The following is a 25,658-nucleotide window of genomic DNA, read 5'->3' as shown; positions in this document are numbered from 1 at the left end:
AAGGAAATAATGTTGGCTGTTTCATTCAAATAGGGCATAATGGTCTGTTAGTTTAGGACTAGCTGGATTTGCCCTTAAAATAATGCAAATGGGTTTTAAAAATAGCCTTGACATTAGACCAAACACTTGTCACTTAATTTTAATCCCATTTGAATTACATTAAAATAAAAATGTTGTGTATGATTATTATTTTATTTTATTTTATTTTTTTCTATTACAACCACTACTACTACTACTACAATGTCTACTACTACTGTGAAACTATTACAATGACTACTACCACTGATACTACTACTACTACATCTATTACTGATACTACTACAGCAATGACTGCTACTACAACATCTACATCAACAACGTCTACTACTTCTGATACTACTATACCAACAACATCTACTACTACAGATACTACTTCAAAACCCCCAACTACAACTACAACCACTACTACTACTATGACTACTACAACAACTACAGTAACCTGAATAATGACAATAGTAGAAATACTTGTAATAATGATAATGAGGAGATAACAGGAGGACAAGTCAGGACAGTACTAAAAATAATGATTACAAAAGTAGAAGTAATAATATTAATGATAATAGTGAGGAGGTGAGGGGGGTTAGGAATTCAGGAGGAGGACACATAATATTAATAATAATAATAAGTAGAAAAACGAAAGAGAAGAAATGGAAGAAGATTAGTAAAAGAAAAAAATTGAAAAGGAAGGAAAAGAAAGAGTAGAAGAAGAAAAGGAGAATAAGAAAAGAAAGTGGAAACAATTTGCAGCAGACAAAACAATGGGAATATTGACAGAAGAAAAAAACATTACTATAATAATGATAATATAGAGATAGCAAAAACTCAAAGTAAAGGATAATATTGAAAAGAAGAATTTAGGTAATATTATGATGAATTAATAATAATAATAATAATAATAAAAAGAATGAAAGATCGAGAGGAGGAACGATAAACGTGATATATATGATGATAATAATACGAATAATAATAATAAAACAACAACAGCTTTAACAATAATTTGAGGTGGTGGAAGATATAAAATCAGATATAAGGGCAGTTGCTTTGTGATGCATTAAAATAGTATGACGTGTGGCATGGATCAGTCCACTGCAATGCCCAGGCTGCCATGCCCACGCCACACTTACCCTGTGAGTGTAATGTATGTAAGTATATGCAAGGAGTTTTTTTTTGTTTGTTTGTTTGTTTTTTTTATTAAATCAAATAATTGTTATTGTTTAGTCTGTTGTTGGACTGGTCAGAGGAAAAACTGGTGAAACCAAGCCCCACATATGTTTGGGGCCAAGTTCAAGTTATATGGAACTTGGGTGTGGAAAAAGGAGAGGAAAAACTAACTAAATAAATAAATAATAATAATAAAAAATGAAAAAATAAATTTGATAGAAACAGAAATAAAGAAGTGTGTAAATAACGAATTATAATATTGGGAAGTATTAATAAGATTTATATGAAATACTTTGTTTTGTTTTTTCCTTTCAATTTATTTATTTTTAATTAAACTTCATATTAATGACATTTTTTTTAACCTCTACCTGACTCCCTCTCCCGCCCTCCCCTCTTGTTTATGTACTGATGAAGGTGTTGTTGGGGAATGGCTTCAGGCACAGAGAATCTTCAATGGAGATGAATTCTGTTAATAAGTTTTTCCAGGTTGAGATGTGAATGGTATTTCTTGATTTCCAGTTCATGAGAATAGTTTTCTTGGCGATAATTAGCGCCACCAGTAGTAATTAACCATTTGTATTATTTATATCTATTGTGGATATGTCACCTAATATGCAGAGGGAAGGAGACAGTGGGATGTGACATCCCATTAAGTTGGGGAGTGAGTCAGTAAACTTTTCCCAAAATGTTTTAATGTTGTGTATGATTATTAATAACACCGCACTCTCACTTGAACACACTTTTCACTTTACTTACTTACTTACAGCCGAAGTGCCAGTAATATACTGTTTTACAGCAGTTTTGCAGTAAAAAATACATGCAATAAAAGAATTCTCAAACAAAACATTCTATTTCTAAAAAATTATGGTAACACTTTATTTTGATGGTCCATTTGAGTATTAGACTGTCTGCTTAATATCAGCTGATACTGCTCGTTCAACAGACATTTAACTGGCTATAAGAAACTTTGCAAGTATATGTCAATTTACACTAATCCTAACCCCAACCTAACAGTCTACTTATAATCTAATGAAAATTACTTGGCATGTAGATGCAATGTAACTTAAATTCAGCAAACGGTCCATCAAAATAAAGTGTGACCAAAACTACTGCCTCAAATAGGCCAACAGCTGTTTAAGCTTATGAAGTGATATTTGTTATGTGTTATATATGCTTAATATAAGCATATTTATAATGACAGTGTATCTTAGTTACTCAAGAACATCAAATTGGGAAAAATCCCTTGGCTTAGTAAACACAGTAAATGAGCATCATTTTCATAAATCTAGGCAATATCTTATGAACATTATATGGCTTCATTTAAAACATTTTTTATCGTAGTTGTTTTTTTAAATATTGTGGGGCACTTTTTATGGAATAAGCAACATTTGATATTTAAAGCAGAGATTTGCAATAAGTTTTTTAAACATTACCTTTATAAATCTAACATTTTGTGGGTCTATGTACTTGTGAAAGAAATTATTCAAAGATGATTCCTTGGTTTGCTCAATATTTTGAGCAGGAGTTGTAAACAATTTATTTGGGCTAAATTTAAACAAACAAATTAAGTTGAACGTTACTAAATTTAATTTATTTGTTTAAATTCAACCCATATAAATTGTTTACAACAGTTTTGCAGAAATCATTTTTTCAGTGCATTTGTGCTTTATATCAAGGACCGCAATGGAAACATTTTTTTGTTTTTAAAATATAGTATCATCCTTGACAGCTTGAGTATATTCATTTATTTTGCAGACAAATGAAAGAATCTATAGGCTATTATTTTAATAACAAATATGCAATTATTAATGAAATATTAACCTTTATATTCAATTTAAGAATAGGTGAATATATTATGTAAATAAACAAATATAAAAGTAAATCTAATGAAATGAATATATTTGCACTGTTTAAACCATCATACCCACATCAAATACAGCTTATGGTTTGCCCATAAACACTTGTTGAAGCTCCTGATTAATCTGTCATTTGGTGATTATGGGATGCTGAGTCATAAAAATATATAGACAAGGTTAAGAAACAATCAACATGTCAAGACCTGTGAAAGCGTAAACACTTGCTGAGAGATGTCTGACGCTCTCCTCAGGTTTGATCTTAATCTCACAGGACGGCAGAGGAAATGATTCATTTCAGAAGGCTATCTCGTATAATATCAGGCAGACTTACATGATGTGACATTTAGGTTCCTAGAAGACGTTTTCAAACTCAACTGAAAATGATCACAAAGAAAGCAAATGAATAATGAAGCAATGTAGAAATACAATGTTTATGACAGAGATAATCCTTGAAAAACTAAATAATACTTAATTTCATAGAAATTGGCAAGCTAATATAACTGTATGTATTAATATTTAGAATGAATAATACTATTTCATATGCATAAATGAATAAAGGGGAGCATTATACCTTACAAATCCAATAATTACTTATTCCAAAATTATTAGTGTTGACGTCTTCCACTTCCACTATATGTAATTATTACATAGCTCTCTGGAATCCTACAGTATATTCCGATTGGTCAATCATGACATTTCAAGCTATGTTATTTCCAGATAACAATGAGTGAAACTAATTAAACAGGACTATGCTGGTATTAAGAATCATCTTGACTGTTAGTAGTGAATACATTCATATCCATATTTATATGCTTATCTACATGCCGCTGTTCTTTACTGTGCCATCTTGTGACTGAATAATAAGGTTAGTGTAAGCTGCATTCAGCCATTTCTGTTTATGTCAGCTTAATGTTTAATTAGAGAGTTAATTAATGATTAAAGCTCAGATTAGTATTTTGTGTCTAACTGTTTAGTTTTGTGGCAAGTATAGCTGGGACAATGTGTAGGTGGACGCCAAGTTTAGGCATGGAACGATAACCAGTTTTAAGGTTTACCACAGTTTTGAAAAGTCAAGGTTTTTAAACAAGTTATAAATAATCCAAACAAAATGTAGTATAAATATCACACTTCAATCCCCCCACATTTTATCCTGCTATCATCCTGTTTAAGAATTTTCCCTTATTTATTTTTATATAAAAAATGGAAGTAACATCAACACAGACCAATCTCAATCGTGATGAAATTGCAAAAGCTTTTCAAGAGAATTATGCTTTTGCTTTATTTTGGCTTCAAATCACTTCGTAATTGATATAAAAAAGTCAGCATTCTCTTCCTTTTCATTATGCATCATCGCACTTTCATGAAAGCTCTGAGTCAATACATGTAACGGTGTTGGTTGACGGACGCTCTCCATAGTGATGCAATAATTAATGAAATTGAAATTAACATTTATTAGCAATTATGGGGTGGGTGAGTAGATTATGCAAATAAACAAATATAATGTCTGTAGTGATTGAATGATTGAAAGAAGAGCGAGACACTTTTATTTTACTTTAAACAGCTAATTTTATCTTAAATGAGCATTTTAAATGTTAGTAATCAGATGTTTTTATTGTAGATCTGTGTGTTCTTAAAGCGATGCCTCTGTTATTAGTTCTGTATTTTTACATCCCATTGTTGACAGGTATGACAAATACACATATAAATTAATATTTGTCATATTTAGAATTTCTCATAATTAATATCTCATTTATTTTTTTAAATGAGAGGGTTGTATGGGTAATAGCCTATAACATTGCATATCTTAATGTTTTTTAAAGTACTCTACTAATTGAAAATTCACAATTCTGGTAGTACCTAGAATAGCAAAGTCGAGTAAAGGAGGTCGAGCCTTCTCATTTATAGCTCCTAAACTCTGGAATAGCCTTCCTGATAACGTCCGAGGCTCAGACACACTCTCCCAATTCAAAACTAGATTAAAGACCTATCTGTTCAGTAAAGCATACACTTAGTGCACCACTTAGCGGGCTTCCACACAGGTTATGCATCTTGTTGATATACACTGTGAACATCAGCTACGCTGATTATTTTCTTTATTCTCCATTTCCACCTGGGGATACTCTTCCCGAGGCCCTCAGACTATGCAGAGTCACTGATTCGATCCAAGACCAACGACGAGATGATCCCAAGGTTTTTTATATCCTGGACCTGGCCGAATCCTGAGCAGCTACTGTGATGGTCATGGAGGAGTGGAGAACATGAGACTGATTCCTGTGACGCTCCAGAGACAGACGAGTCTTCGCTGAGGCCAGCTTCCAGCCTCCGCCACTGAGACTACAGCTCTGCACAAACGTTTGGCCAGCGGAGAAATTAAAATGGTCGTGCCCAACTGAGCCTGGTTTCTCTCAAGGTTTTTTTTCTTCACTTCCGCCTTTAGTGAAGTTTTTTTTCCCTCTCCGCTGTCGCCACTGGCTTGCATGTTTCGGGATCTATAGAGCTGTGCATCGTTGGATTTGCTCTTCAGTATTTGGACTCTCAGTAGTGATTATTAAACCACACTGAACTGAGCTAAACTGAACTGAACTTAAACACTACAAACTGAACTACACTGTTCCTATTTACTGTGACCTTTTATGTGAAGCTGCTTTGACACAATTTACATTGTATAAGCGCTATACAAATAAAGGTGAATTGAATTGAATTGAATTGAACAATTATTACCCACAGAAGCTGTGTGTGTGGGGATCTCGACAATCTAAATTAACATTATTCGATGTAATCGAGGTGTGAACTTGGAAACTTTAGAAGTTGACTAATGAACGGATGAAGCCAAAACTGCCGTCATCCCCCAAAACAATCAAACAACACTGAGATTTATTGCGCAAGATTGAAAATCATCCCACTGTAGCCTTTTGGCTCAGAGTGAAGGGAGGAAATGAGATGAGCCGCTGAACTCTAATATCTGCAAAGATTACTGCAGGGCTGGAAGCGGTGAATTCATCAATACACTCAGTCCAAAGCAAGAGACCTAAAGACAGAAAACAAGATTGGGCACCTAAGCCAAATATTGTGTCACACGTACAGGAATAGCCTGTAACCCTAAGAAGCAATGGTTTACAGAGGCTGTAGAATTGCTATGGAGCATTATTATGCATAACACAGACCAGATACAACACAATATACTTAATAATAAAGGTATTGATATGATACTTGTCTTAAGTTAAGTCGGGAAATGTCATTCTACCCTGAAAGTCACAGTAAATGGCAAAACAAAGTATATTTCTCCTCTCTCACACACACAGACACACACTTTTTAACCTTTAAGATAATTTTTTTCTTATTACAAGTGTCATTAAGGGCTGCATGGTGACGCAGTGGGTAGAATTTTTGGCTCACAGCAAGAAAGTCGCTGGTTTGAGCGTCAACAGGGTCAGTTGGCATTTCTGTGTGGAGTTTGCATGTTCTCCCCGTGTTTGTGTGGGTTTCCTCCGGGTGCTCTGGTTTCCCAAAAACATGTGGTATAGATGAAGTGGGTAGGCTTAAATTGTCCGTAGAGTATGGATGTGAATGAGTGTGTATGGATTTTTCCAGGTGATGGGTTGCAGCTGAAAAAAACATGCTGGATAAGTTGGGGGTTCATTCCGCTGTGGTGACCCCAGGTTAACAAAGGGACTAAGCCGAAAAAGAAAATGAATGAATGAAAAGTGTCATTAAGTAAAATTAAATAAACACCCCATGTACCACCCCTAAAAAAAGAAAACTTTGAAAAAACAGCGCGTGCACAAAATATTCAGATAATATTTCATTTATAATTATTATTTTGTGTGTGGTGTGATAATTCTGGGGAAAAAAACATTTTGAGAATCAGAATCAAGAACCTGACTTGTTTATTTGACAATGTTGTTTCTGAATAAGTTTTCACGAGTCAAACAATCTGTATACATGTATAAATTAGTAAACTAAAAACCACAATATATAATATGTGTATAAAAATACATTTAATGCATTTAAAATCCAAAGAATACAAGAAGTTGACGTGCTGTCCGGTGGAAAGGGAGACAATAATCAAATGTAATACTCCTGTTTTACCACTAGATGTCGGTTTAGACCAAGAATTACATAAAAAGAAAATTTGAAAATTATTAAATACAAATTTAAAAAAAGAGGAAAAATCAAGGGAAGCAATTTTTTTTATTTAGTTGAAATTTTGTAGGTTGTAATTTTTTCCCAATATTTAGCATTGCATTTAATTGTATTATCTTTCTAAAATATTATTTTAATAAATATATCTGTTTAATAAATCTGTTTTGTTTAAATGCACCAAAATACATTGCCTATATTCACTGAGAAATAGAAAAAATCATTTTCAAAACGTGGTGTACTCAATTATGCTGAGCACTGTACTTGCGCTTGGATATATGCTATATTTAGATATGGTTAAAGACTACATTAACAGACTTTCTCTAGAAGAAAATTTTTTTTTTTGCTCTTCTATGCATTATTTGAAAAATATTTGAAAAAACAAAATCAATTCACAGGAGAGTTAATAATTTTGACTTTAGTTTTGTTGTATATTTGTATATCTTGTTGACAAACCAAAGAACTTGAAAAAGAAATAAAAATCACTCAAATAATTCCTATTAAATGTTTACTACCTGCTGTAATTTTACTGATATATAGTGTCAGCTTACCTTGAAATGTTTGTCAGCTCATTCTCTTCATAAAATATGGATTGACTAACAACTATAGAAAAGACAAGAATGGAATAAACTGGTATTAAACTTGACATTTTGTCAACCACACTTCTGAAATGACAGCTACATCCTTCAAACCTCTAACAGAGACAAATAATAACTAATAAACTCATTGAATATCTTCTATAAGGGTTTTAAAAGTAAAAAAAAGATGAATATACTCTAATATTCATGTGAATGGGAGGAGCGATGGCTGAAGTCTCTATAAAAGCATCTGCAGCAAACAGCAGTTCTGTGTTTTCTTTGAACCGTAAAAAATAAAGACAAATACATAGCATATAAAGAATGGACATACTTAAACTTTCTGCTTTAGCGTTCATCCTTTACATGCAGGTGCACAATGCTGGAGCCAGTCCCAGTGAAGACGGGGATATCTGGACTGTGGAGAACCTGCAGGTTGAAATCATTTATTATTCATCAATAGTCATCACTTATAAGAGTAAATAAAAATGCTGCTGTCGTTTCTGTCAGGAGAAGCCACAGGTAACGGACGTATTCCTGCGCTTTGCTGATTTGATGAAACGATCCAAATCTCAGCATGGATTAATGGGCAGCAGTGCAGGTACTGTTTGTTTACTTTTTTCACTTCAAAGACATTACTGTCATTATTTTATATAATCCACCATCCATCATAACATCTGTAATAAATATGCTCCAATAAATATGTGACTGGTTAAAAAAAGGTGTGTTTTATTTATGTTGTTTAAGTTTTTTTACAAAACATATTTTTATTTCCTCTGTGTAGGAAATACTCAACCTCTGCGACTTGGCAGGAGGAGTAAGTTTTCTTTATTATTTTCTGTGTGTGTTGTGTGCGTGTGTGTGTGCGTGTGTGTGTGTGTGTGGTAGTAGAAATAGAAAAAGATTAAGCTTTATCATTTGCTTTTAGGAAACAAGGGGGAAATCTTTGTTGGACTTATGGGAAGAAGATCTTTAAGTGGCGGTAAAAATGTTCCTTTTTTGTTACTACATTTTTATTATTGACTATTTATATATATTTTTGAGTGCATGGATGATGTTTAACCAAACCAGAAAATGTTCTTTTATATTATTAAATAAATAAAGTAAAAATCTAATGTGAATGAATATTATTTTTTGTTTGCTTGAAAAATTTTATTGAAATTTTGAGTAGAAAATATGCAACTTATATGGTTGTCTTCTGGACTTTACTGAAATTTATTAGTCATTTATTTCTTGTTTTCAGAATTGCAAGAGCAACTGGAGAGACCGCAACTATAACTTCATGTAACTGCTCATGCAAGCCTTCTGTTTGGTTAGACAGAAATTAAAATGATTGTTCACTCAATAATGAAAATTCTGTCATTATTTACTCACCCTTGACTTGTTCCAAACCTGTTTGAGTTCCTTTCATCTTTTGAACAAAATACAAAATGTGTTAAGAAATTTGGATGTTAGCCATATATTCTACCTTCTATGTTATGCTCTTTATTCCAGACACTTTGTCCAATTGTACAAAAGACAGACAAAACAATACAAACCACACAATATACATTAAAAAGCACACTTATGCCAATATTTCATTAAAGGTGACTGATAACACACCTCAGTAAGCACCCTAGCACCCTGGAAATTATCAACAACATTAAGAAGCTATTCTGAGAATTCCCCAATTGACATATAAACGTATGGATCAAATTTCTCATCAAGGAAAAAAAATTATCAAACTCTTACCTTACAGAATAATTCACTTGCACCACACCATCTATGTTTTTCAAGAGGAATCCTTATACATACCACAGAGGAGCTGTGTATAAAGAACTGCATTAAGTTCTAAAAAGGTTTACCTTAACTTGCTCTGAGCACAAATAAAACTTATTTGCTTGAGCATATAACATATATGTCAATGGCTTGGTTACATCAAAATATTGTGCAAAACAGAAAAAAGGGCAATTAAGTGGTGAGGAACATTTCCTGGGTGAACAATCTCTTTAAATTAAAACACACACACACACACACACACACACACACACACACACAAATATTATAATATTAATATTATCCATTATAATTATCCATTATAATACATAATATTATCAAAATAGTATGACTATGAGATAAAGATATGAAAGTTAAATGTGAAATAAATCATCTGTGCTATCAGTCTTTATTCTGTATTTCATTTCCAAATCTGTAAACCTTTAAATGTCAGCACAATTAAACAACTTCTATAAGACAAAGTCATACACAGCTAACATCATGTGATAGCTTTCCAATTCAAAGTCATTTTAGCGTTTTCTGGATGAATCGTTTGTTTAAGTATGAATATTGCAAGTTGATATTTAATAACAAATAATGATTTAAGGGGCGGAAAATAAAATATTTCTCAGTGATGGGTTGCAGCTGGAAGGGCATTCGCTGGATAAGTTGGCAGTTCATTCCTCTGTGGCGACGTCTGATTAATAAAGGGACCAAGCCGAAAAGAAAATGAATGAATAAGATAAAATACTGAAAACCTTGCAAAATATAAGAGTATGTGTACATACATTGCAAAATATAGAGTTTTATTTTGTATATGGTGTAAAAACAACAACAACAAAAACTGGGTAAAACCGTTGTGATGTAAAATGTACTCAAAAATTTCAAATGTACACCTGCAACATGAAACAAATAATATTAATAAAAAATTATGTTTGAATTGTCTAAATTTTTTTTAATAATAAAAAATACAGGGTGACACGGTGGCTCAGTGGTTTGCACTGTTGCCTCACAGCAAGAAGGTCGCTGGTTTGAGTCCTGGCTGGGTCAGTTTGCATTTCTGTGTGGAGTCTGGATGTTCTCTCCATGTTCGCATGGGTTTCCTCCAGGTGCTCCGGTTTCCCCCACAGTCCAAAGACATGCGCTATAGGTGAATTGTGTAAGCTAAATTGGCCGTAATGTATGTGTGTGTGAGTGAGAGTGTATGAGTGTTTCCCAGTGCTGGGTTGCAGCTGGAAGGGCATTCGCTGTGTAAAAAATATGTTGGATAAGTTGGCAATTCATTCCGCTGTGGTAACCCCTGATGAATAAAGGGACTAAGCTGGAGGAAAATGAATGAAGGAAAGAATAGAAAATACAAACATATTCAGGAATATTTAAAAGACTATTGTATGTCAAACAAGGAAGGATATGAGGAGAGGAGAGAGTCCATCATATGATTTTAAAGCACTTTTGGTGTTCTGCAATGTATTTGCCTTATTAATGCACAATAAAAAATAAAGAAAACCGAGACAAAAAGTGAAAATGAATGAAATAGAAAACAATAGATGACAGAACTCCAGCTTAATTGTTATCAGGAATTAATCTTTTATATGTTTACATGTTTTTGCTGCTATAGTCAAGTAAAGAAATGAAAGCTGTGAGTCCACATCAATTAGAAAATGTGAAGAAAGTAGGCCTAATAGTTCAATAACATTCATTCATTCATTTATTTGCTTTTCGGCTTAGTCCCTTTATTAATCAGGGGCCCAGTTATCCAGCATATGTTTTACACAGTGGATGCTCTTCCAACCACAACCCAACACTGGAAAACACCCATACACTTTTGCATTCACACACATACACTAAGGCCAATTTAGCTTATTCAATTCACCTATAGCGCATGTCTTTTGAATTTTGGGGGAAACCGGAGCACTCAGAGGAAACCCACGTGAACATGGGGAGCCGGGGGAGAACATGCAAACTCTACACAGAAATGCCAACTGACCCAGCCAGTGCCTCTTCGTGTGAGCACAGGACTCAGGAGGAGTCATTGTGTCCAGTAGGTGGCGATGTTTAAGTTTAGAGTTCTACTGTCTCGACACCACAGATGCAGGCGGAGCTGAGCACGATTGGCTGTTTCAGTCTGTTTTGGTTTTTGTCAGAGCAAATTCTGTTCGTCAATAAAGCGCATTTACATTAAAAAACATACACGCTGTAGGTCAATGTTGGACACACGAACACCATGGTGTTAGTTTGTAGTGCTTATAACTGTAAAAACACTCTGAGGAACAAAAACGTCTCTTTCCACATGTAAACTCAATAACGTTGTTGTTTCTTAAGAATATAAGTAGCGAAGTGGCGGTGTGAAATTACATTCATGTTGTCATTTTTATTTCAGATTCCCTCTGAAAGACCCCAACTTGCTGAAAAGGTGGCTTAAAAACTTAAGATGGAAAGACTGGAAACCCAATCCTAACAGTAAGATCTGCTCGGCCCACTTTGAAGAGAAGTGTTTCATTTTAGAGGGGAAGAAAACAAGACTTCATACATGGGCTGTGCCGACCATCTTCTCATTTCCAAACCGGTATTCAGAAAGAAATGTGCGTGAATATGTTTTAAATATGTGTTGTTGTTGTGTGCACTGCAGTACAGAACAAAGCACAACAGGGAAGGTCTTTTTACCATTAAGTTTTTTTACCATTTAAAAATAACAAGTCTTTTTCGAGTGAATTTGTAATAAAATAGGTCAAATACATTATATAACATAATATAATATAATATTGTAGGTTTTCAGATGTCTTATGTATATATTACAGGTTTTAATTTGAAACAATTATCATTTTCCGCAAAAAAAGCTCTATTGGATAAATTCTTATTTGTAAATTTGAAGATTTGTTAATATGCCTCTATTAATGGGAAAATTATTGTGATTATAGCATATGCAACATCCACATTACAAACAGGTATGATAAATTCAGTTGTATGTGTCAAGCATTTGGTGTGTTGCATGTATAGGTATTAAATTCAAAAGGGGCCTTATAACCACTTTAGTAGGTGCTGTTAAGCTATTGGCTGGACCAGGCCCAAAGGTGAACCTACACTTACTTGTACCTTACAGCAGAGACTCGACAATAAATACTAATGGCGAGTTTTTTTTTCTCCTCTTTCAGGTCAAATGTAGGTTTAAAATTAATCAGAAGTCTAGAAGTAATTATAATATGTTATATCATTGCCAGATACTATTGAAACAGTTCTTTCTGTCAACCGACCATTTATATGTAATGTCTTTGAATGTTCCTATACAGGTTAAAATAAATCCCAGAAGCAGAAGAGCTCAGGTGAGTAACGCAACATTTTATTTGTAATAATTTAATCATTTATTTTTAACTTTTTAATTTTGCACAAACAATTATTTGAATAAGACAAGAAGGTATATGTCTACAGATTGTTCATTTAAAATGCATGAACTGCAAAATTATTTATTTTTAAATTAATATTTTTATGTTCAGTAATAAATATTAAAGTCTATGACGGATTTCAGGGTCTTACTAATACTGCATAGTTTACACTAAACCAAGTAAGTCACCTATTACTAGTAATGCAACTGGTATATAGTATGTCTTTTATTTAGAATTGTGTGATTTCACCAAATAGGGACTTAAAACAGTTAGCTCTATATTATTCAATATATACAGGTATTTCTGTTTTTTTGGATTTATTTTTTATTCTATTAAGGTCTTTTAACTCTTCTAACTTTTAAAGACAAATATTGTAATGTAAGTCACTGTTGTTTTCATTTGTTGTGCGAGAGAATCAGACTTATTGCACCACATATTGATTACTTAATTTCTTGTTGTTTTGTTTTCTTAAGCAAATGAATTGAAATATGTCAGAAGAAAAGCTAAAATGAGCTTTCAGAATCATCACAACAAACATTTGCTATTATTATATTATAGACTAACCCTATATGCCAAAAGTGTCCAAACTGATCGAAACATTACAAACTGGCGACACCTGCTGTCAACACACCGTAAATACAACAAATACAACGGTAACTCGAAATCAAATCCTTTTTTAGTCCTGTTGCAAATGTTTTCTATACTGACAATGTAGTCTAAAAAACAACATTTTCAACAAATATAGTATATATTTATTGTATATATTTACTGTATGTATTTATTAATTCAATAAATGAAAAATCAGCACAAGTTTTTTTTATTAGTTTTTGTTCAACTAGTCATGGCAGTTAAAATTACTACTCTGACATTTTAATTAACCATATGTGTCATTAAAATGTCCACAATATAAACTAGTCCAAGATCATATAGGCCAAATAGATTCTGTGATCAACACCCAAATCATAATTGTAAAAATGTAATGAAGCCTTGACCCAAATCAGAGAACTCCATGCTTTGGATTATTGTTTCTAGTAGAAAAAAGTATAAGGATTTTTAGCTTAAAAAAGCCTTTTGATTGTCTTGCTCTTTATTGACAACTATATTTTCCTCTTCCCTTTGTTTTGGCATTGAAGGGAATTGTTGGCGACTCCAGCTCTTCTCTTCAAGCAGCAGAAACATCAGAAGAGTCCAACTCTGTAAATCCAGCTCAGAGAAGCACAGACACGAGTTCACACACAAACACTTCTGAAGCAAACTGTTCAGATCTAACAAGAGCAGAGCCGAACGGTGATTCCACACAGCAGCTGACAGAACCAGAGAAAAGGTGTGTGTTTGTGTGTGTGTCTGCAAACAATAGTGAACAAGCATCAGAAGCATTCAAACTGCAGTGATTTCTGTAGGATTGTTTTCCAATTGTTGTGGAAAGGGGCATCACACACACTGGAAATCTGTTATTAGCTGTTTGTTTTCACTATCTGAATAAAAAATAATGTGACTATAATAGATCATCATACCATTGAGAGGGCAGTTGGTCATCAGTCAGCTTTTAACATTAGACTGTCGGTTACTGACAATTTGCAGCCGTGATGGTGATGATTTCTGGTGTGTATGAGGCCTGCCACGCAAGAATGAATGTGGTGGAAACACTGAACTCTGGTGCTGTTCTGTTTAACTGTTTTTTTAACTTGGTGCATATTTTATGTGTTTGTTTAGTCTGCAATGGACCATCCTGGGTGATGAAGTTCTGGACAGAAGCATGACAATACCCAGTTTCTTTCACAGTGGATATTGTTTTCCCAATGTAAGGATGTTTATGTTCATTTTTTTCAACATGAAATGTTTGTGAAGACATTGTAATAACTATGTACATATATTACATTTTAACTTCAAAATGTGGATCACACAAATAACAAAAGTCATTTCTTTTCTTTAGAACATCCGCTGGGCTGGTGACGATGAATTAAATATTGTAAGTAATCATGCTTTAAAATAAATTCCAGTAGAATTCTTAATAAATAGAAATCTCAATTAAAGTATTGTGAAATTACTGTTCATCTGTATGTAACCATTTCTTAATCAGGTGCCCCATGTGGTTTATGGAGTTCTAGGACAAACCAAACCCCAAATAATTGAGGTAAGACCGTTTATCTCAGAGCTGCAAAGTTTGTCAGAAATATTTATCTGCTAGTAGTGATTGAGTTTTCATTAGAAAGATTTACTTAGAGTAGGTTTCTGGGGAATTATATCTATTTAAAAGATGATGGCAACTGGTGAGGTCCTCTAGTCTATTGCACCATACTGTGTTGTACATGGAGGATATGACCACAACCCTTTTGGATTTACTCCAGTTTTCTATGAAACTTACTTACTTGCTTAGGATTTGGATTTTCCCACATGGAGCTGTGCTCGTAATTGGATTATTTTATTAATTCGTTACATTTTAATTATAAGGCTGTATCTGACATTTTTGTCAAAATTGAGTTATTCACATATTCTTATTCTGTGATAATTTATTTAGAAGATTTGATTGTAGTTTTTTAGAAGTTATGTACATTTCTGGAGTTTTTAAAATTTAGAAAACAAAAAGGTTCTATCTGCAAAGTAACTCTGACTTGATTTTATATAGTTTAAAAGATGTGCACATCTATGGAGATTATTTTCTTCTTTTAAATGCACGGCTCAAACATCTCACTATTTAAAATCTTTGAACATGATGATTTAGATTTGCTTAAAAAAACACTCTCCTTACTCTAGTACCTAATTCTCGGACAGTTCCTTTGTATAATTAGCATTTACTGTGTGTATTTCCTCTTCTTGTTGAATCGCTGAATGTCTCCTCATTTTTGAGTCACTTTAGACAAAAGCATCTGCTAAATGACTGAATCTAAATGTACTTCATGACAGTGTAATATTTTTATTGTTGATAAAAATTGAGTTGTTGTTTGGTTAAAATAATGTAAATATTTTAAATATGAATTTGCATGCTAAAACCTTATAATTACTAGCAGATATTTCTTCTTCTTTTTTTCAATTGGATGATTCACTCATCATTTGACCTGTTTCAAACATCCTCACTTAATTTTGATCTTGTACACTCATAAAATATTTAGAGGGTTGTCATTTTTTAAATAAATGTTCTCAATTTTCTATATATGTTTGGCTGATTGGGATACAATTAAAAAGTGTCCAGTTTTGTTGTTCTGTAATAGACTGGAAGATCAATGAAAATAGAGTACTGGTGATGCTGTAATCACCTCAAGCATTATTATTATTATTATTATTAGCTGATGAGTGATAACATTGACTTCAAAATCCATTTAAGGTGGCAGATGACATCACAGCAATACATTTATAAAGTTATCATCCAGTGGTGTAGAAATCAACTGCCCTGTATGGCTAATAGAAGTATTAAAGTTTAAACATTTACGCTGTCTTTGATTCAGGTTAAAGCGAGGTGGGAATGGCTTGGTCTGGATATTAGAGGCCCATTCTCGCCGACTGTCGACAAGCACACACACATCATGACTCTGACTGACTACCACTCCAAATGGGTGGAAGCTTTCCCTCTGACTGAGAGTCTGAGTCAGGACGTGGCCCAGTGTCTCGCTGAGGTCATCAGACAGCAGGGGTATCCTCTCGGAGTTCTGTCCCGACTCCCCAAACGGATCCTCTTGGAGGTTAGAGACCTTATAGTCTTTCTTTAGAAAAAAAACGTATGGTTCCTAAGATGAAATGGTAGATTGATTTAGGTAAATCAGCACTTTTTTAAAAGAAGGATGTGTTCAGTTATCAGCAGAGACTTTTACTTTGTTTCAAAACATAATTTTGTGCTTTTAACTCATCAAACATTAGTACAAAATACAAAAATTGTATCATATTTTTCACAACAATATTAAGTTGTTTACAACATTGATAGTATGAAATGTGTCTTGATCACCAAATCAGCATATTAGAAAAATCATATGAAGACTAGAGTAATGATGCTGAAAATTTTGTTTTGACATCACAGAAATAAATTATATTTTAATATACACTCAGCGGCCACTTTATTAGGTGCACCTGTCCAACTGCTCGTTGACGTAAATTTCTAATTAACCAATCACATGGCAGCAACTCAATGCATTTAGGCGTGAAGACATGGTCAAGATGATCTGCTGCAGTTCAAACTGAGCATCAGAATGGGGAAGAAAGGTGATTTAAGTGACTTTGAACGTGGCATGGGTGTTGGTGCCAAACGGGCTGGGTAAGTATTTTAGAAAATGCTGATCTACTGGAATTTTCATGCACAACCCTCTCTAGGGTTTAAAGAGAATGGTCCGACAAAGAGAAAATATTCAGTGAGCAGCAGTTCTGTGGGCACAAATGTCTTTTTGATGCTAGAGGTCAGAGGAGAAGGGAGTGCAGAAGAGCATCTCTGAACGCACAACACGTCAAACCTTGAGCAGCAGAAGATCACACCGGGTACCACTCCTGCTAAGAGCAGGAAACTGAGGCTACAATTCGCACAGGCTCACCAAAAATTGGACAATAGAAGAGTGGAAAAATGTTGCCTGGTCTGATCAGTCTTGATTTCTGCTGCGACATTTGGATGGAAGGGTAAGAATTTGGTGTCAACAACATAAAAGCATGGATCCATTCTGCCTTCTGTCAATGGTTCAGGCTGGTGGTGGTGGTGTAATGGTCTGGGGGATATTTTCATCCCAGACTGGTTTCTTAAACATGACATTGAGTTCACTGTACTCTAATGGAGTCCACAGTCACCAGAGCTCAATCCAGTAGAGCACCTTTAGGATGTGGTGATCAGGAGATTCGCATCATGGATGTGCAGCTGACAAATCTGCAGCAACTGCATGATGCCATCATGTCAATATGGACCAAAATCTCTAAGGAATATTTCCAGTACCTTGTTGAATCTATGCCACAAAGGATTAAGGCAGTTCTGAAAGCAAAAGGGGGTCCAACCTGGTACTAGTAGGTGTACCTAATAAAGTGACCGGTGAGTGTACATTAAAATTAAAAAAAGTCATTTTATTTGTAGTAGTATTTCACAATATTGCAATGTTTTTACTGTATTTTTTATTATTTGGCTTTGGTGAGAATATAAGAAATAAAAATGCAAAGGCTCATAAACTGTCTTTAATTTAAGATTGATTGCATTGATTTCAAAGCACAAAATTTTCCTACAAATTCATGCTGCAATTCAGCATTATGCACAACAAAATGCATGTATATTCTATGTGTTTTATACTCTACATTATACAAGCACACATATTGTCTTATCTGTAATTTTTTTTATTATTAGAATATACAAAAAGGTACACAAATTGAGATCATGCAAATAAAAAGAAAATCAAACAATAACAAAAACAACAACAACAATACAGTCAGATACTGGCTGTATGTGTGTGTGCATGTAAAGGTAACTTGGTAAACAGCCCTACTGAAAAAAACAGCCTAAACCAGCCTAAAACCAGCTTGACCAGGCTAGCCAGGCTGGGAGCCCAGACAAAACCAGCTATGTCCAGCTTAAACCAGCCTGACCAGCTAATACCAGGCTGGAAATGGCTGGAAACCAGCCTGGAAGTGGCCAAAACCCCTCTAAAACCAGGCTGGTCAACCAGCTAAAACCAGCCAACCAGCTTAGGCTGGTTTAAGCTGTTTTTTTCAGCAGGGAGGTCTGAGAACATACATAAGGAACAATAACAGTCAATGAATGAAGCAAGTAACAACCTCTTCAGTAATAATAATAATAAATCACAAGTACTACACCAACTACTACTACTACTACAGAGAGTTTCTAATGTTACAACTATTACTACTACTACAAGACCAATGTCTACTACTACTGATACTATTACATCTACTACTACTACTACTACTACTACTACTACTGATACTACTAATACTTTTTTTCTCTTTTTTTGTCTTATCTGTAATTAAATGCACAAATAAATGAACAGCAGTTCGTATTTGCCCTTTGCAATAAATATATATGAATGCCCTCATTGTGCTGTTGTATATTTTAATGCCTTTTTAATGCTGTTTGATCTGTTATCTCATGTAGAAGAACTGAAGACCTTTGAACAGCAGTGCACATATTTAGGCACTTATTTTTGGTCAGTTGTTTTGGAAAAACAGTTCAGTATTGTCATGCATTAATTGGTTCACAATTTTCTGTCTTTATCTCTGTTAGATTAATCGTGAACTGAAGAAACACCTGAGGTTGAATGCAAACGCTTTAGTGATACACCACCGGCAAACTGGATACATGGACCTGGTCACAGAATCACTTCTTAATGGGTACGTCATTTTCAGGCTATCGGTGCTGTCAATATTTAGTTTGAAGGACTTTTAACATGAGAGATTTATTTAGTATCTGAGGATCTGTTATGATTTACAGTCATTTTAAATACATAACAGAAAATAGTATTTAAAGCGATAGTTCATCTAAAAATGAAACTTTACTCATCCGTCACTTGTTCCAAAGCTGTTTGGATTTATTTCATTTGTTGAACACAAAAAAGGTATTTTGAAGAGTGTATTATTGCTGTGAATAACATGGCAAGTCATTTGTAAAATGTACTGGAGTCTGATTTCTACTAGAAATTAATTTTTAGCTACTAGTATCTTTTCTCATTAGCTAAGTACTTCCTTAAATGCTACTGTCCACTTATTCATGACACACTTACTAATCAATAGATAGATACTAGTACTTGCTAGATACCATCTCTTTTTCATTAGTACTAATACTCATTTACTGTACTAACCATTATTACTAGTACTTAAAGGGATAGTTCACCCAAAACTGAAGTTATTAATACAAAACCAGATATTTTGAAGAAAGCTGGCATCCTGTAACCATTGGCTTCCTTAGCATTTCTTTGTCCTACTATAGAAGTCAATTGTTACAGGTTTTCAGCTTTCATCAAAATATCTTGTTTAGTGTTTGTCAGAAGACAGAAACGCATATAGGTTTGGAACCACTTTAGGGTGAGTAAATTTTGGGGTGAACTGCCCATTTAATATCAGCATTTATTACAATAGTGGCTACTAACTACTGTAATCTATTGCTACAGTAGTAAGAGATTTTTACATTTTTTGACATTGACTTCTATCATTTTTTATCACTACAGTCTGTTATAAATCTGCACCAATATCTAATAATCGGCCAAACTTTCTTATGAAGGGCCAAAAATCAAACTTGCTTGAGGGTGTGGACCAAAGGTGCATGTGTGTGTGTGTGTGTGTATATATATATATATATATATATATATATATATATATATATATATATATATATATATATATATATATATATATATATATATATATATATATATATATATATATATATATATATATATATATATATATATATATATATATATATATATATATATATATATATATATATATATATATATGTGTGTGTGTATATATGTGTGTGTGTATATATATATATATATATATATGTATATGTATGTATGTGTATATATATATGTATATGTATGTATGTGTATATGTATGTATGTGTATATATATATATATATATATATATATATATATATATATATATATATATATATGTACTGTTTAACAATATTGCCATGGATAATTTCCTAATTGATTTAAAAATAAACAGAAAACATTACTTTAGTCATATTAACTAATACATTATATCTATTTTTACATTTTATAATAGCCCTATTAAATTGAAATCCTAACGCCCAACCTAAACACAATGAAGTTTAATGCTGAATACACTATTCAAGCTGTCTTTACCTTGATTTGCTCACTGAGGACTTGTGGTGTATATGTTGAGCAACAGAATGTTCATTTAAGAAATTAGATTCATTTACAACATTTAACTGAAACATATTTGCTTTTTTGTAGCCTAACAATAAAACAAACCAATGAAAGGTTGCGTCAAATAAAAAAATGACAATGTGTATTAAAGGCATTAACCCCAACCCTCCCCAAAATTCTCCCTCTCTTCTCAGATGGGATCATGGGTCAAATCAAAGGTTACTATAGGCCAACTTTGACCCGCGGGCCCTGGTTTGGGCATCTCTGATCTAACCAGTTTATGAAAAATTGGGACCCATTTAGGCAATATATCGTTTGTTGCAGCAAATTGATCATTTTCCTTTTCTAATTTCAAAGTATTGTGTATTGTGTGATACAGATTTAGTTTTTGCTAAGCCACATTATTATTTACCATTTTATTTGTTTTTATGTTTTTCATTTATTTCATTGTGTATGCTTACGTAGATATTATATATACTTTTTTAAATAATTATAATTTTCTTTTTACTGTAATTTGCCATAAAATCCATAAATAAAACAAAAAAGAAAGAAAAAGCTAGGTTAGCGAATGAACAAGTAGCTCAGATTTTAGTATTTAATGGAAAATGTTGGAAACCGGCTCTCATTGGCTTCCATTATAATTTTTCTTTGTATAGAAGTCAGTGGCTACCAGTTACCAACATAACTCAAAATATCTTCATTATTAATAAAGAAACTCATAAAGGTTTAGAACCGCAATTTACATTATTGGATAAACTATACAATAATCCTAAATTATATGAATATTTAATATATATATATATATATATATATATATATATATATATATATATATATATATATATATATATATATATATATATATATATATATATATATATATATATATATATATATATAAAATGTATAGTGCCTCACATTACTTGTTGTATGTTTCAGTATGCTGGATGAGCTGGTGAAGAACCACAGTGGCGTCTGGCACATCCACCTCCCTGCTGCCACGCTGCGCCTCTGCTGCACAAACCATCCCACAACCAAAGAGAAACCTTTCACCCGCATGTGTGCCAGTGACTCGCCATTTTCCTCATCACCTCGAGAACTGCCTGTGAGTCACACTTTACAGTCTGTCAGATGAATATACTAAATCCTCATTACCCAATTTGTACTGTACAGTAAATTGACACTCATTGCAGTTTGTTTGTCTGCTCTCTATAGTTCAGTGCTACTGATATTCGCTTGAGTTCGTTTGTCATCCCATCCACGAAGCAAACAATCTAGCAGTTGCGTCAGAAACTCAAGTAAGATGCCTGAATAAAAATAAAATATTTTGGTATTTGATATCATTAATAGGGCTGTGGCATATATAGTTTGAGAAATAGATTCTGAAAATGCATGGCCCTTCTCACTTGATTCTGAGTTTAGTTTTAACAGCAGATGGCGCTGTATGCTTTTAAAGCAGGGGTGTCAAACTCAATTCCCGGAGGGCCGTAGCCCTGCAGAGTTAAGTTCCTGGCCTGCTTCAACACACATATCTGTAGGTATCAATCAAGCCTAAAACACTCAATTACTTTGATCAGGTGTGTTTAATTAGGGTTGGAACTAAATTGTGCAGAGCTGCAGCCCTCCAGGAACTGAGTTTGACATCTGTGTTTTAAAGGAAGGAAGGATAACCAGGATAATCATAACTCTGCTTGCATCCAATTTCTTTAAATACCACTTAAACCTAAAACAGTCAAAGTTAGTAAAGGGCATCTATCATGCAAAATCAACTGTTGGAAGGTGTTTGGACAGAAATACATGTAGGTAATGTGTGTCCACAGTCATATTGGTGTCATATGAACACAGTAAGTCTCTTTTTGAAAATTTCCTGACGTTAAAATAGGATTTTGAGGCCCAGTGTAACGTGATGTAGCAGTACGGTTTTCCACAGCCACTGATATTGATTGACAGGCAAGTATTATGCTGCAGTCACACTAGAGTTTGTGCGTGCGAAATTCTGTTGTGCGGCACTGCGAAAAGGGGCAGGATTAAATAAGATTAGACATTAAAAAAGCGAGCGATTGGTACATGTTTTAAAATTTCTGTCCTGAGAAGTCATGTTTTGGTCTTTGATTGATCTCACGCAATCATGTGATGCAATTTCGCAGGTCAGAGTTCACCAATTTTAATCTTTCCAATGCAGAAGTCTATGGGGAGAAAAGTGCAGTGTGACAGCACCTTTACCATTTCTTGGTATTAACACATATAATCATGTCCACAAGACAGGATTTGCAAAGAAACTAGCATTAAAAGATCTGACTCATTATCAATCATTGTCGAGGCATTGGTGTGTGGCTCATTCATCTTACTATGGTATGTGTGACTGTGGGTCTCATCTAAGTTTCATTGTGTCTAAGTTATAGTTTTTCTGTGATTATCCTGACATCTGACCCTGGTTATGCTTCTCTGAATTGAAATTTCCCAACAGTGGGCAGGGAGAACCAGCTTTTTTGTATTTAAAGGCACAGGCACAAAAGAGCTACAATTCCCTCTGACCCACAAATTTAGATTTTCAACAGGGTATAATAAATGATCTCATGGGTATTTTGACCTGAAACTTCACAGACATGTTCTAGAGACACAACAAAGACTTATTTTACATCTTGTAAAAAGACCAAAATTGGAGCCCTTTAGGTGAATTACAAGAACGTTCATAGTGAGCTGTTGCGTAATCTTGTGACATGAAAGCCAATTTTTTTAATACTAGGCATGGGCTGGTATATGATTCTGATGGTATGATAACCTTGGTGTCATATACCACGGTGTCAAGGTATCACTGTATTGTCTCTAAAACATATTCTTTTTAAATGTCTGGGTAAAAAACTACTTTTTTCCCCTTTGAACACAAAATATTTTATTTTGAGAAACATTTAAAATATTTTGGTAAAGTAAACGTCAGGCCAAATAATTAAAACAAATCATTGACTTTTGCTGTCTTCGTTTGTTTAAAAGTCACAGATTTCTTTACAATTTTAACGACATCTTTGGATATCTTTTCTGCTGGAGATATTGTCCTAAAAAAAAAAAAATTAATAAATAAATCTTACAGATACCTTAGGAACGGTATTAAACATTTTTTGGGGTGGTTTTAAAACCTTGACTTTTTTAAACCACGGTATACCTTCAAAACAATTATCGTCCCATGCCTATTTGACACACGAGTGCTCTTCCTGGTGAGCATTTGAGTGCACAGCTAAAAACTAGCATAGAGTGCCATCTGTGTTAAAAACTAAGCTCAGAATCGATTCAAGAGAAAATCTCAGAATCGTTTTCTCTGTTTATGTTTAATCATTAGTGTCCTTAAACGTGATTATTATTGTTTTTCAGGTACCCTGCTTGAGGAATTAAAGTTTTCTCAAGGAAACGAAAGTTTTATTTATTATATGATCTCATGTTTTTTCATGTTTGTACTATATACTGTAAATAGACAAGCACATTTGCACAGTTACAAATTTTACAAAGAAATAAAATGAAAACAAAAAGAAGCAATACACTGCACCTTTCTTCTCATTTGTTTGTCCCTTTTCATTAATGAACTGCCCATTTTATGTGTTTTAAGTTTAGGTTTTGGACTTTTTCACTGATCTTTGTTGAAAGACTTGAAATATACAGTTCAAATGACAATGGGCAGTTGTTTGTGTTTTTGTGCTTCTCTGACAGGCTGTGCACTTTAGTGGTGGGGACTTTAAAGAACAAAAGCACTCTTTAAATAGCTTAATAGCTTAAATGCATTATGATTAATTCAATAACCACATTTAAGTGGTTTATTTACAGGATGTAAATTAGATTGATCTTCCTTTTAAAGGACAGTTCACCCAAAATGAGCATTTCCTCATCATTCATGTGTTACTTCTGAGAAATACAAAAGATATTTTGAAGATACGAACAGTGGTGCCCTTTGGTTCGCATGGACACTGAAACAATTGTGTGTACACAAAAAATATTAAAATACCTCCTTTTATGTTCTGCAGTGTAAATGAGGGCAAGTTAATAGTGATGTTGAGAAGTATTCCTTACCTTTTGCCATATAATGGCAAGTTGTTTTAACATTTAGTCTATAATATGTACTAGTGTCCACCTTCAGCTAGTAATTATTATTTAGCTACTAATATTTAGTATCTTTGATATTAGCATATATTCAGTTAAGATAGGATTTAATATATACTTGTACTGTAGATAATATAGGTACTATATACAGTAGGTACTATAGATTCATTAGTACTGGTACTTACTAAATACTAGTACTAATTATTAGGTACTAGAACTTTTTCTTTTATTTCAACAGTGGCTAATAACTACTCTGTTGCTTGTAACAAATTTTACAAAGTTGCCATTGATTTCTGTCATTGACATTGTCATTTGTACATTTATTTTTAGTTTTATTTTTCAATAGTATACATTTGAGGCTAGTCCTTTTTTAGGTAGTACTAGTAGCTATTAATTAGATATTAGTACTTTTTTTAGATACTTGTTTTCATTACCAGATACGTGTGTTTCATCAGGTTTCTAATGAAGAAGCAGTAGCTATCTTAAAAAATCGTACCTAAATAATTTAAGCACTAGTAGCTGATTGATATGTAGTATTTTTGAAGAATATACTAGCTAAAATTACAAGTACTAGAAGCATTCATTCATTCATTTTTCTCCGGCTTAGTCCCTTCATTCATCAGGGGTCGCCACAGCAGAATGAACCACCAACTTTTCCAGCATATGTTTTACACAACGGATGCCCTTCCAGCTGCAACCCTGTACTGGGAAACATCCAAACACACTCTTTCACACTCATACACTATACCCAATTTAGCTTATTCATTTCATCTGTAGTGCATGTCTTTGACTGTGGGAGAAACCGGAGCACCCGGAGGAAACCCAAGCCAACACGGGGAGAACATGCAAACTCCACACAG

At 33.6% G+C, this 25,658-nt stretch overlaps 2 protein-coding genes across 2 annotated transcripts; both read left to right on the top strand.

Annotated features, from left to right (window-relative positions):
- The first annotated feature begins 8,095 nt into the window (after window positions 1-8,095).
- On the top strand, window positions 8,096-9,074 carry tac4 (tachykinin precursor 4). Its single transcript, XM_056453806.1, has 5 exons — window positions 8,096-8,206; window positions 8,282-8,372; window positions 8,556-8,588; window positions 8,700-8,753; window positions 9,015-9,074. The coding sequence occupies exons 1-5, from the start codon at window positions 8,096-8,098 to the stop codon at window positions 9,047-9,049; spliced, it is 324 nt and encodes a 107-aa protein (XP_056309781.1). The 3' UTR covers window positions 9,050-9,074.
- A 2,552-nt stretch (window positions 9,075-11,626) lies between these two features.
- Window positions 11,627-24,227, top strand: zgc:163143 (uncharacterized protein LOC795946 homolog). Its single transcript, XM_056451564.1, has 12 exons — window positions 11,627-11,818; window positions 11,907-12,108; window positions 12,814-12,846; window positions 14,040-14,230; window positions 14,620-14,707; window positions 14,840-14,875; window positions 14,987-15,040; window positions 16,350-16,583; window positions 19,100-19,206; window positions 21,652-21,817; window positions 21,928-22,010; window positions 24,079-24,227. The coding sequence occupies exons 1-11, from the start codon at window positions 11,751-11,753 to the stop codon at window positions 21,988-21,990; spliced, it is 1,242 nt and encodes a 413-aa protein (XP_056307539.1). The 5' UTR covers window positions 11,627-11,750; the 3' UTR covers window positions 21,991-22,010; window positions 24,079-24,227.
- The last annotated feature ends 1,431 nt before the right edge of the window (window positions 24,228-25,658 follow it).

The sequence above is a fragment of the Danio aesculapii genome, chromosome 3 (genome assembly GCF_903798145.1).
Source record: "Danio aesculapii chromosome 3, fDanAes4.1, whole genome shotgun sequence".
In the NCBI taxonomy this organism is placed as follows: domain Eukaryota; kingdom Metazoa; phylum Chordata; class Actinopteri; order Cypriniformes; family Danionidae; genus Danio; species Danio aesculapii.
The sequence above is the reverse complement of the archived record's forward strand: the minus strand, read 5'-3'. Positions and strand labels throughout refer to the sequence as shown.

Bases quoted from the DNA above. Each gene is read 5' to 3' on its own strand.
- tac4 (XM_056453806.1), top strand. From the start codon at position 8,096: ATGGACATACTTAAACTTTCTGCTTTAGCGTTCATCCTTTACATGCAG. The intron at 8,373-8,555 runs GTACTGTTTGTT...TCCTCTGTGTAG, and splicing joins ATTAATGGGCAGCAGTGCAG to GAAATACTCAACCTCTGCGA. The intron at 8,754-9,014 runs GTAAAAATGTTC...TCTTGTTTTCAG, and splicing joins AAGAAGATCTTTAAGTGGCG to AATTGCAAGAGCAACTGGAG.
- zgc:163143 (XM_056451564.1), top strand. From the start codon at position 11,751: ATGGTGTTAGTTTGTAGTGCTTATAACTGTAAAAACACTCTGAGGAAC. The intron at 11,819-11,906 runs GTAAACTCAATA...TTTTTATTTCAG, and splicing joins AAAAACGTCTCTTTCCACAT to ATTCCCTCTGAAAGACCCCA. The intron at 14,708-14,839 runs GTAAGGATGTTT...TCTTTTCTTTAG, and splicing joins GTGGATATTGTTTTCCCAAT to AACATCCGCTGGGCTGGTGA.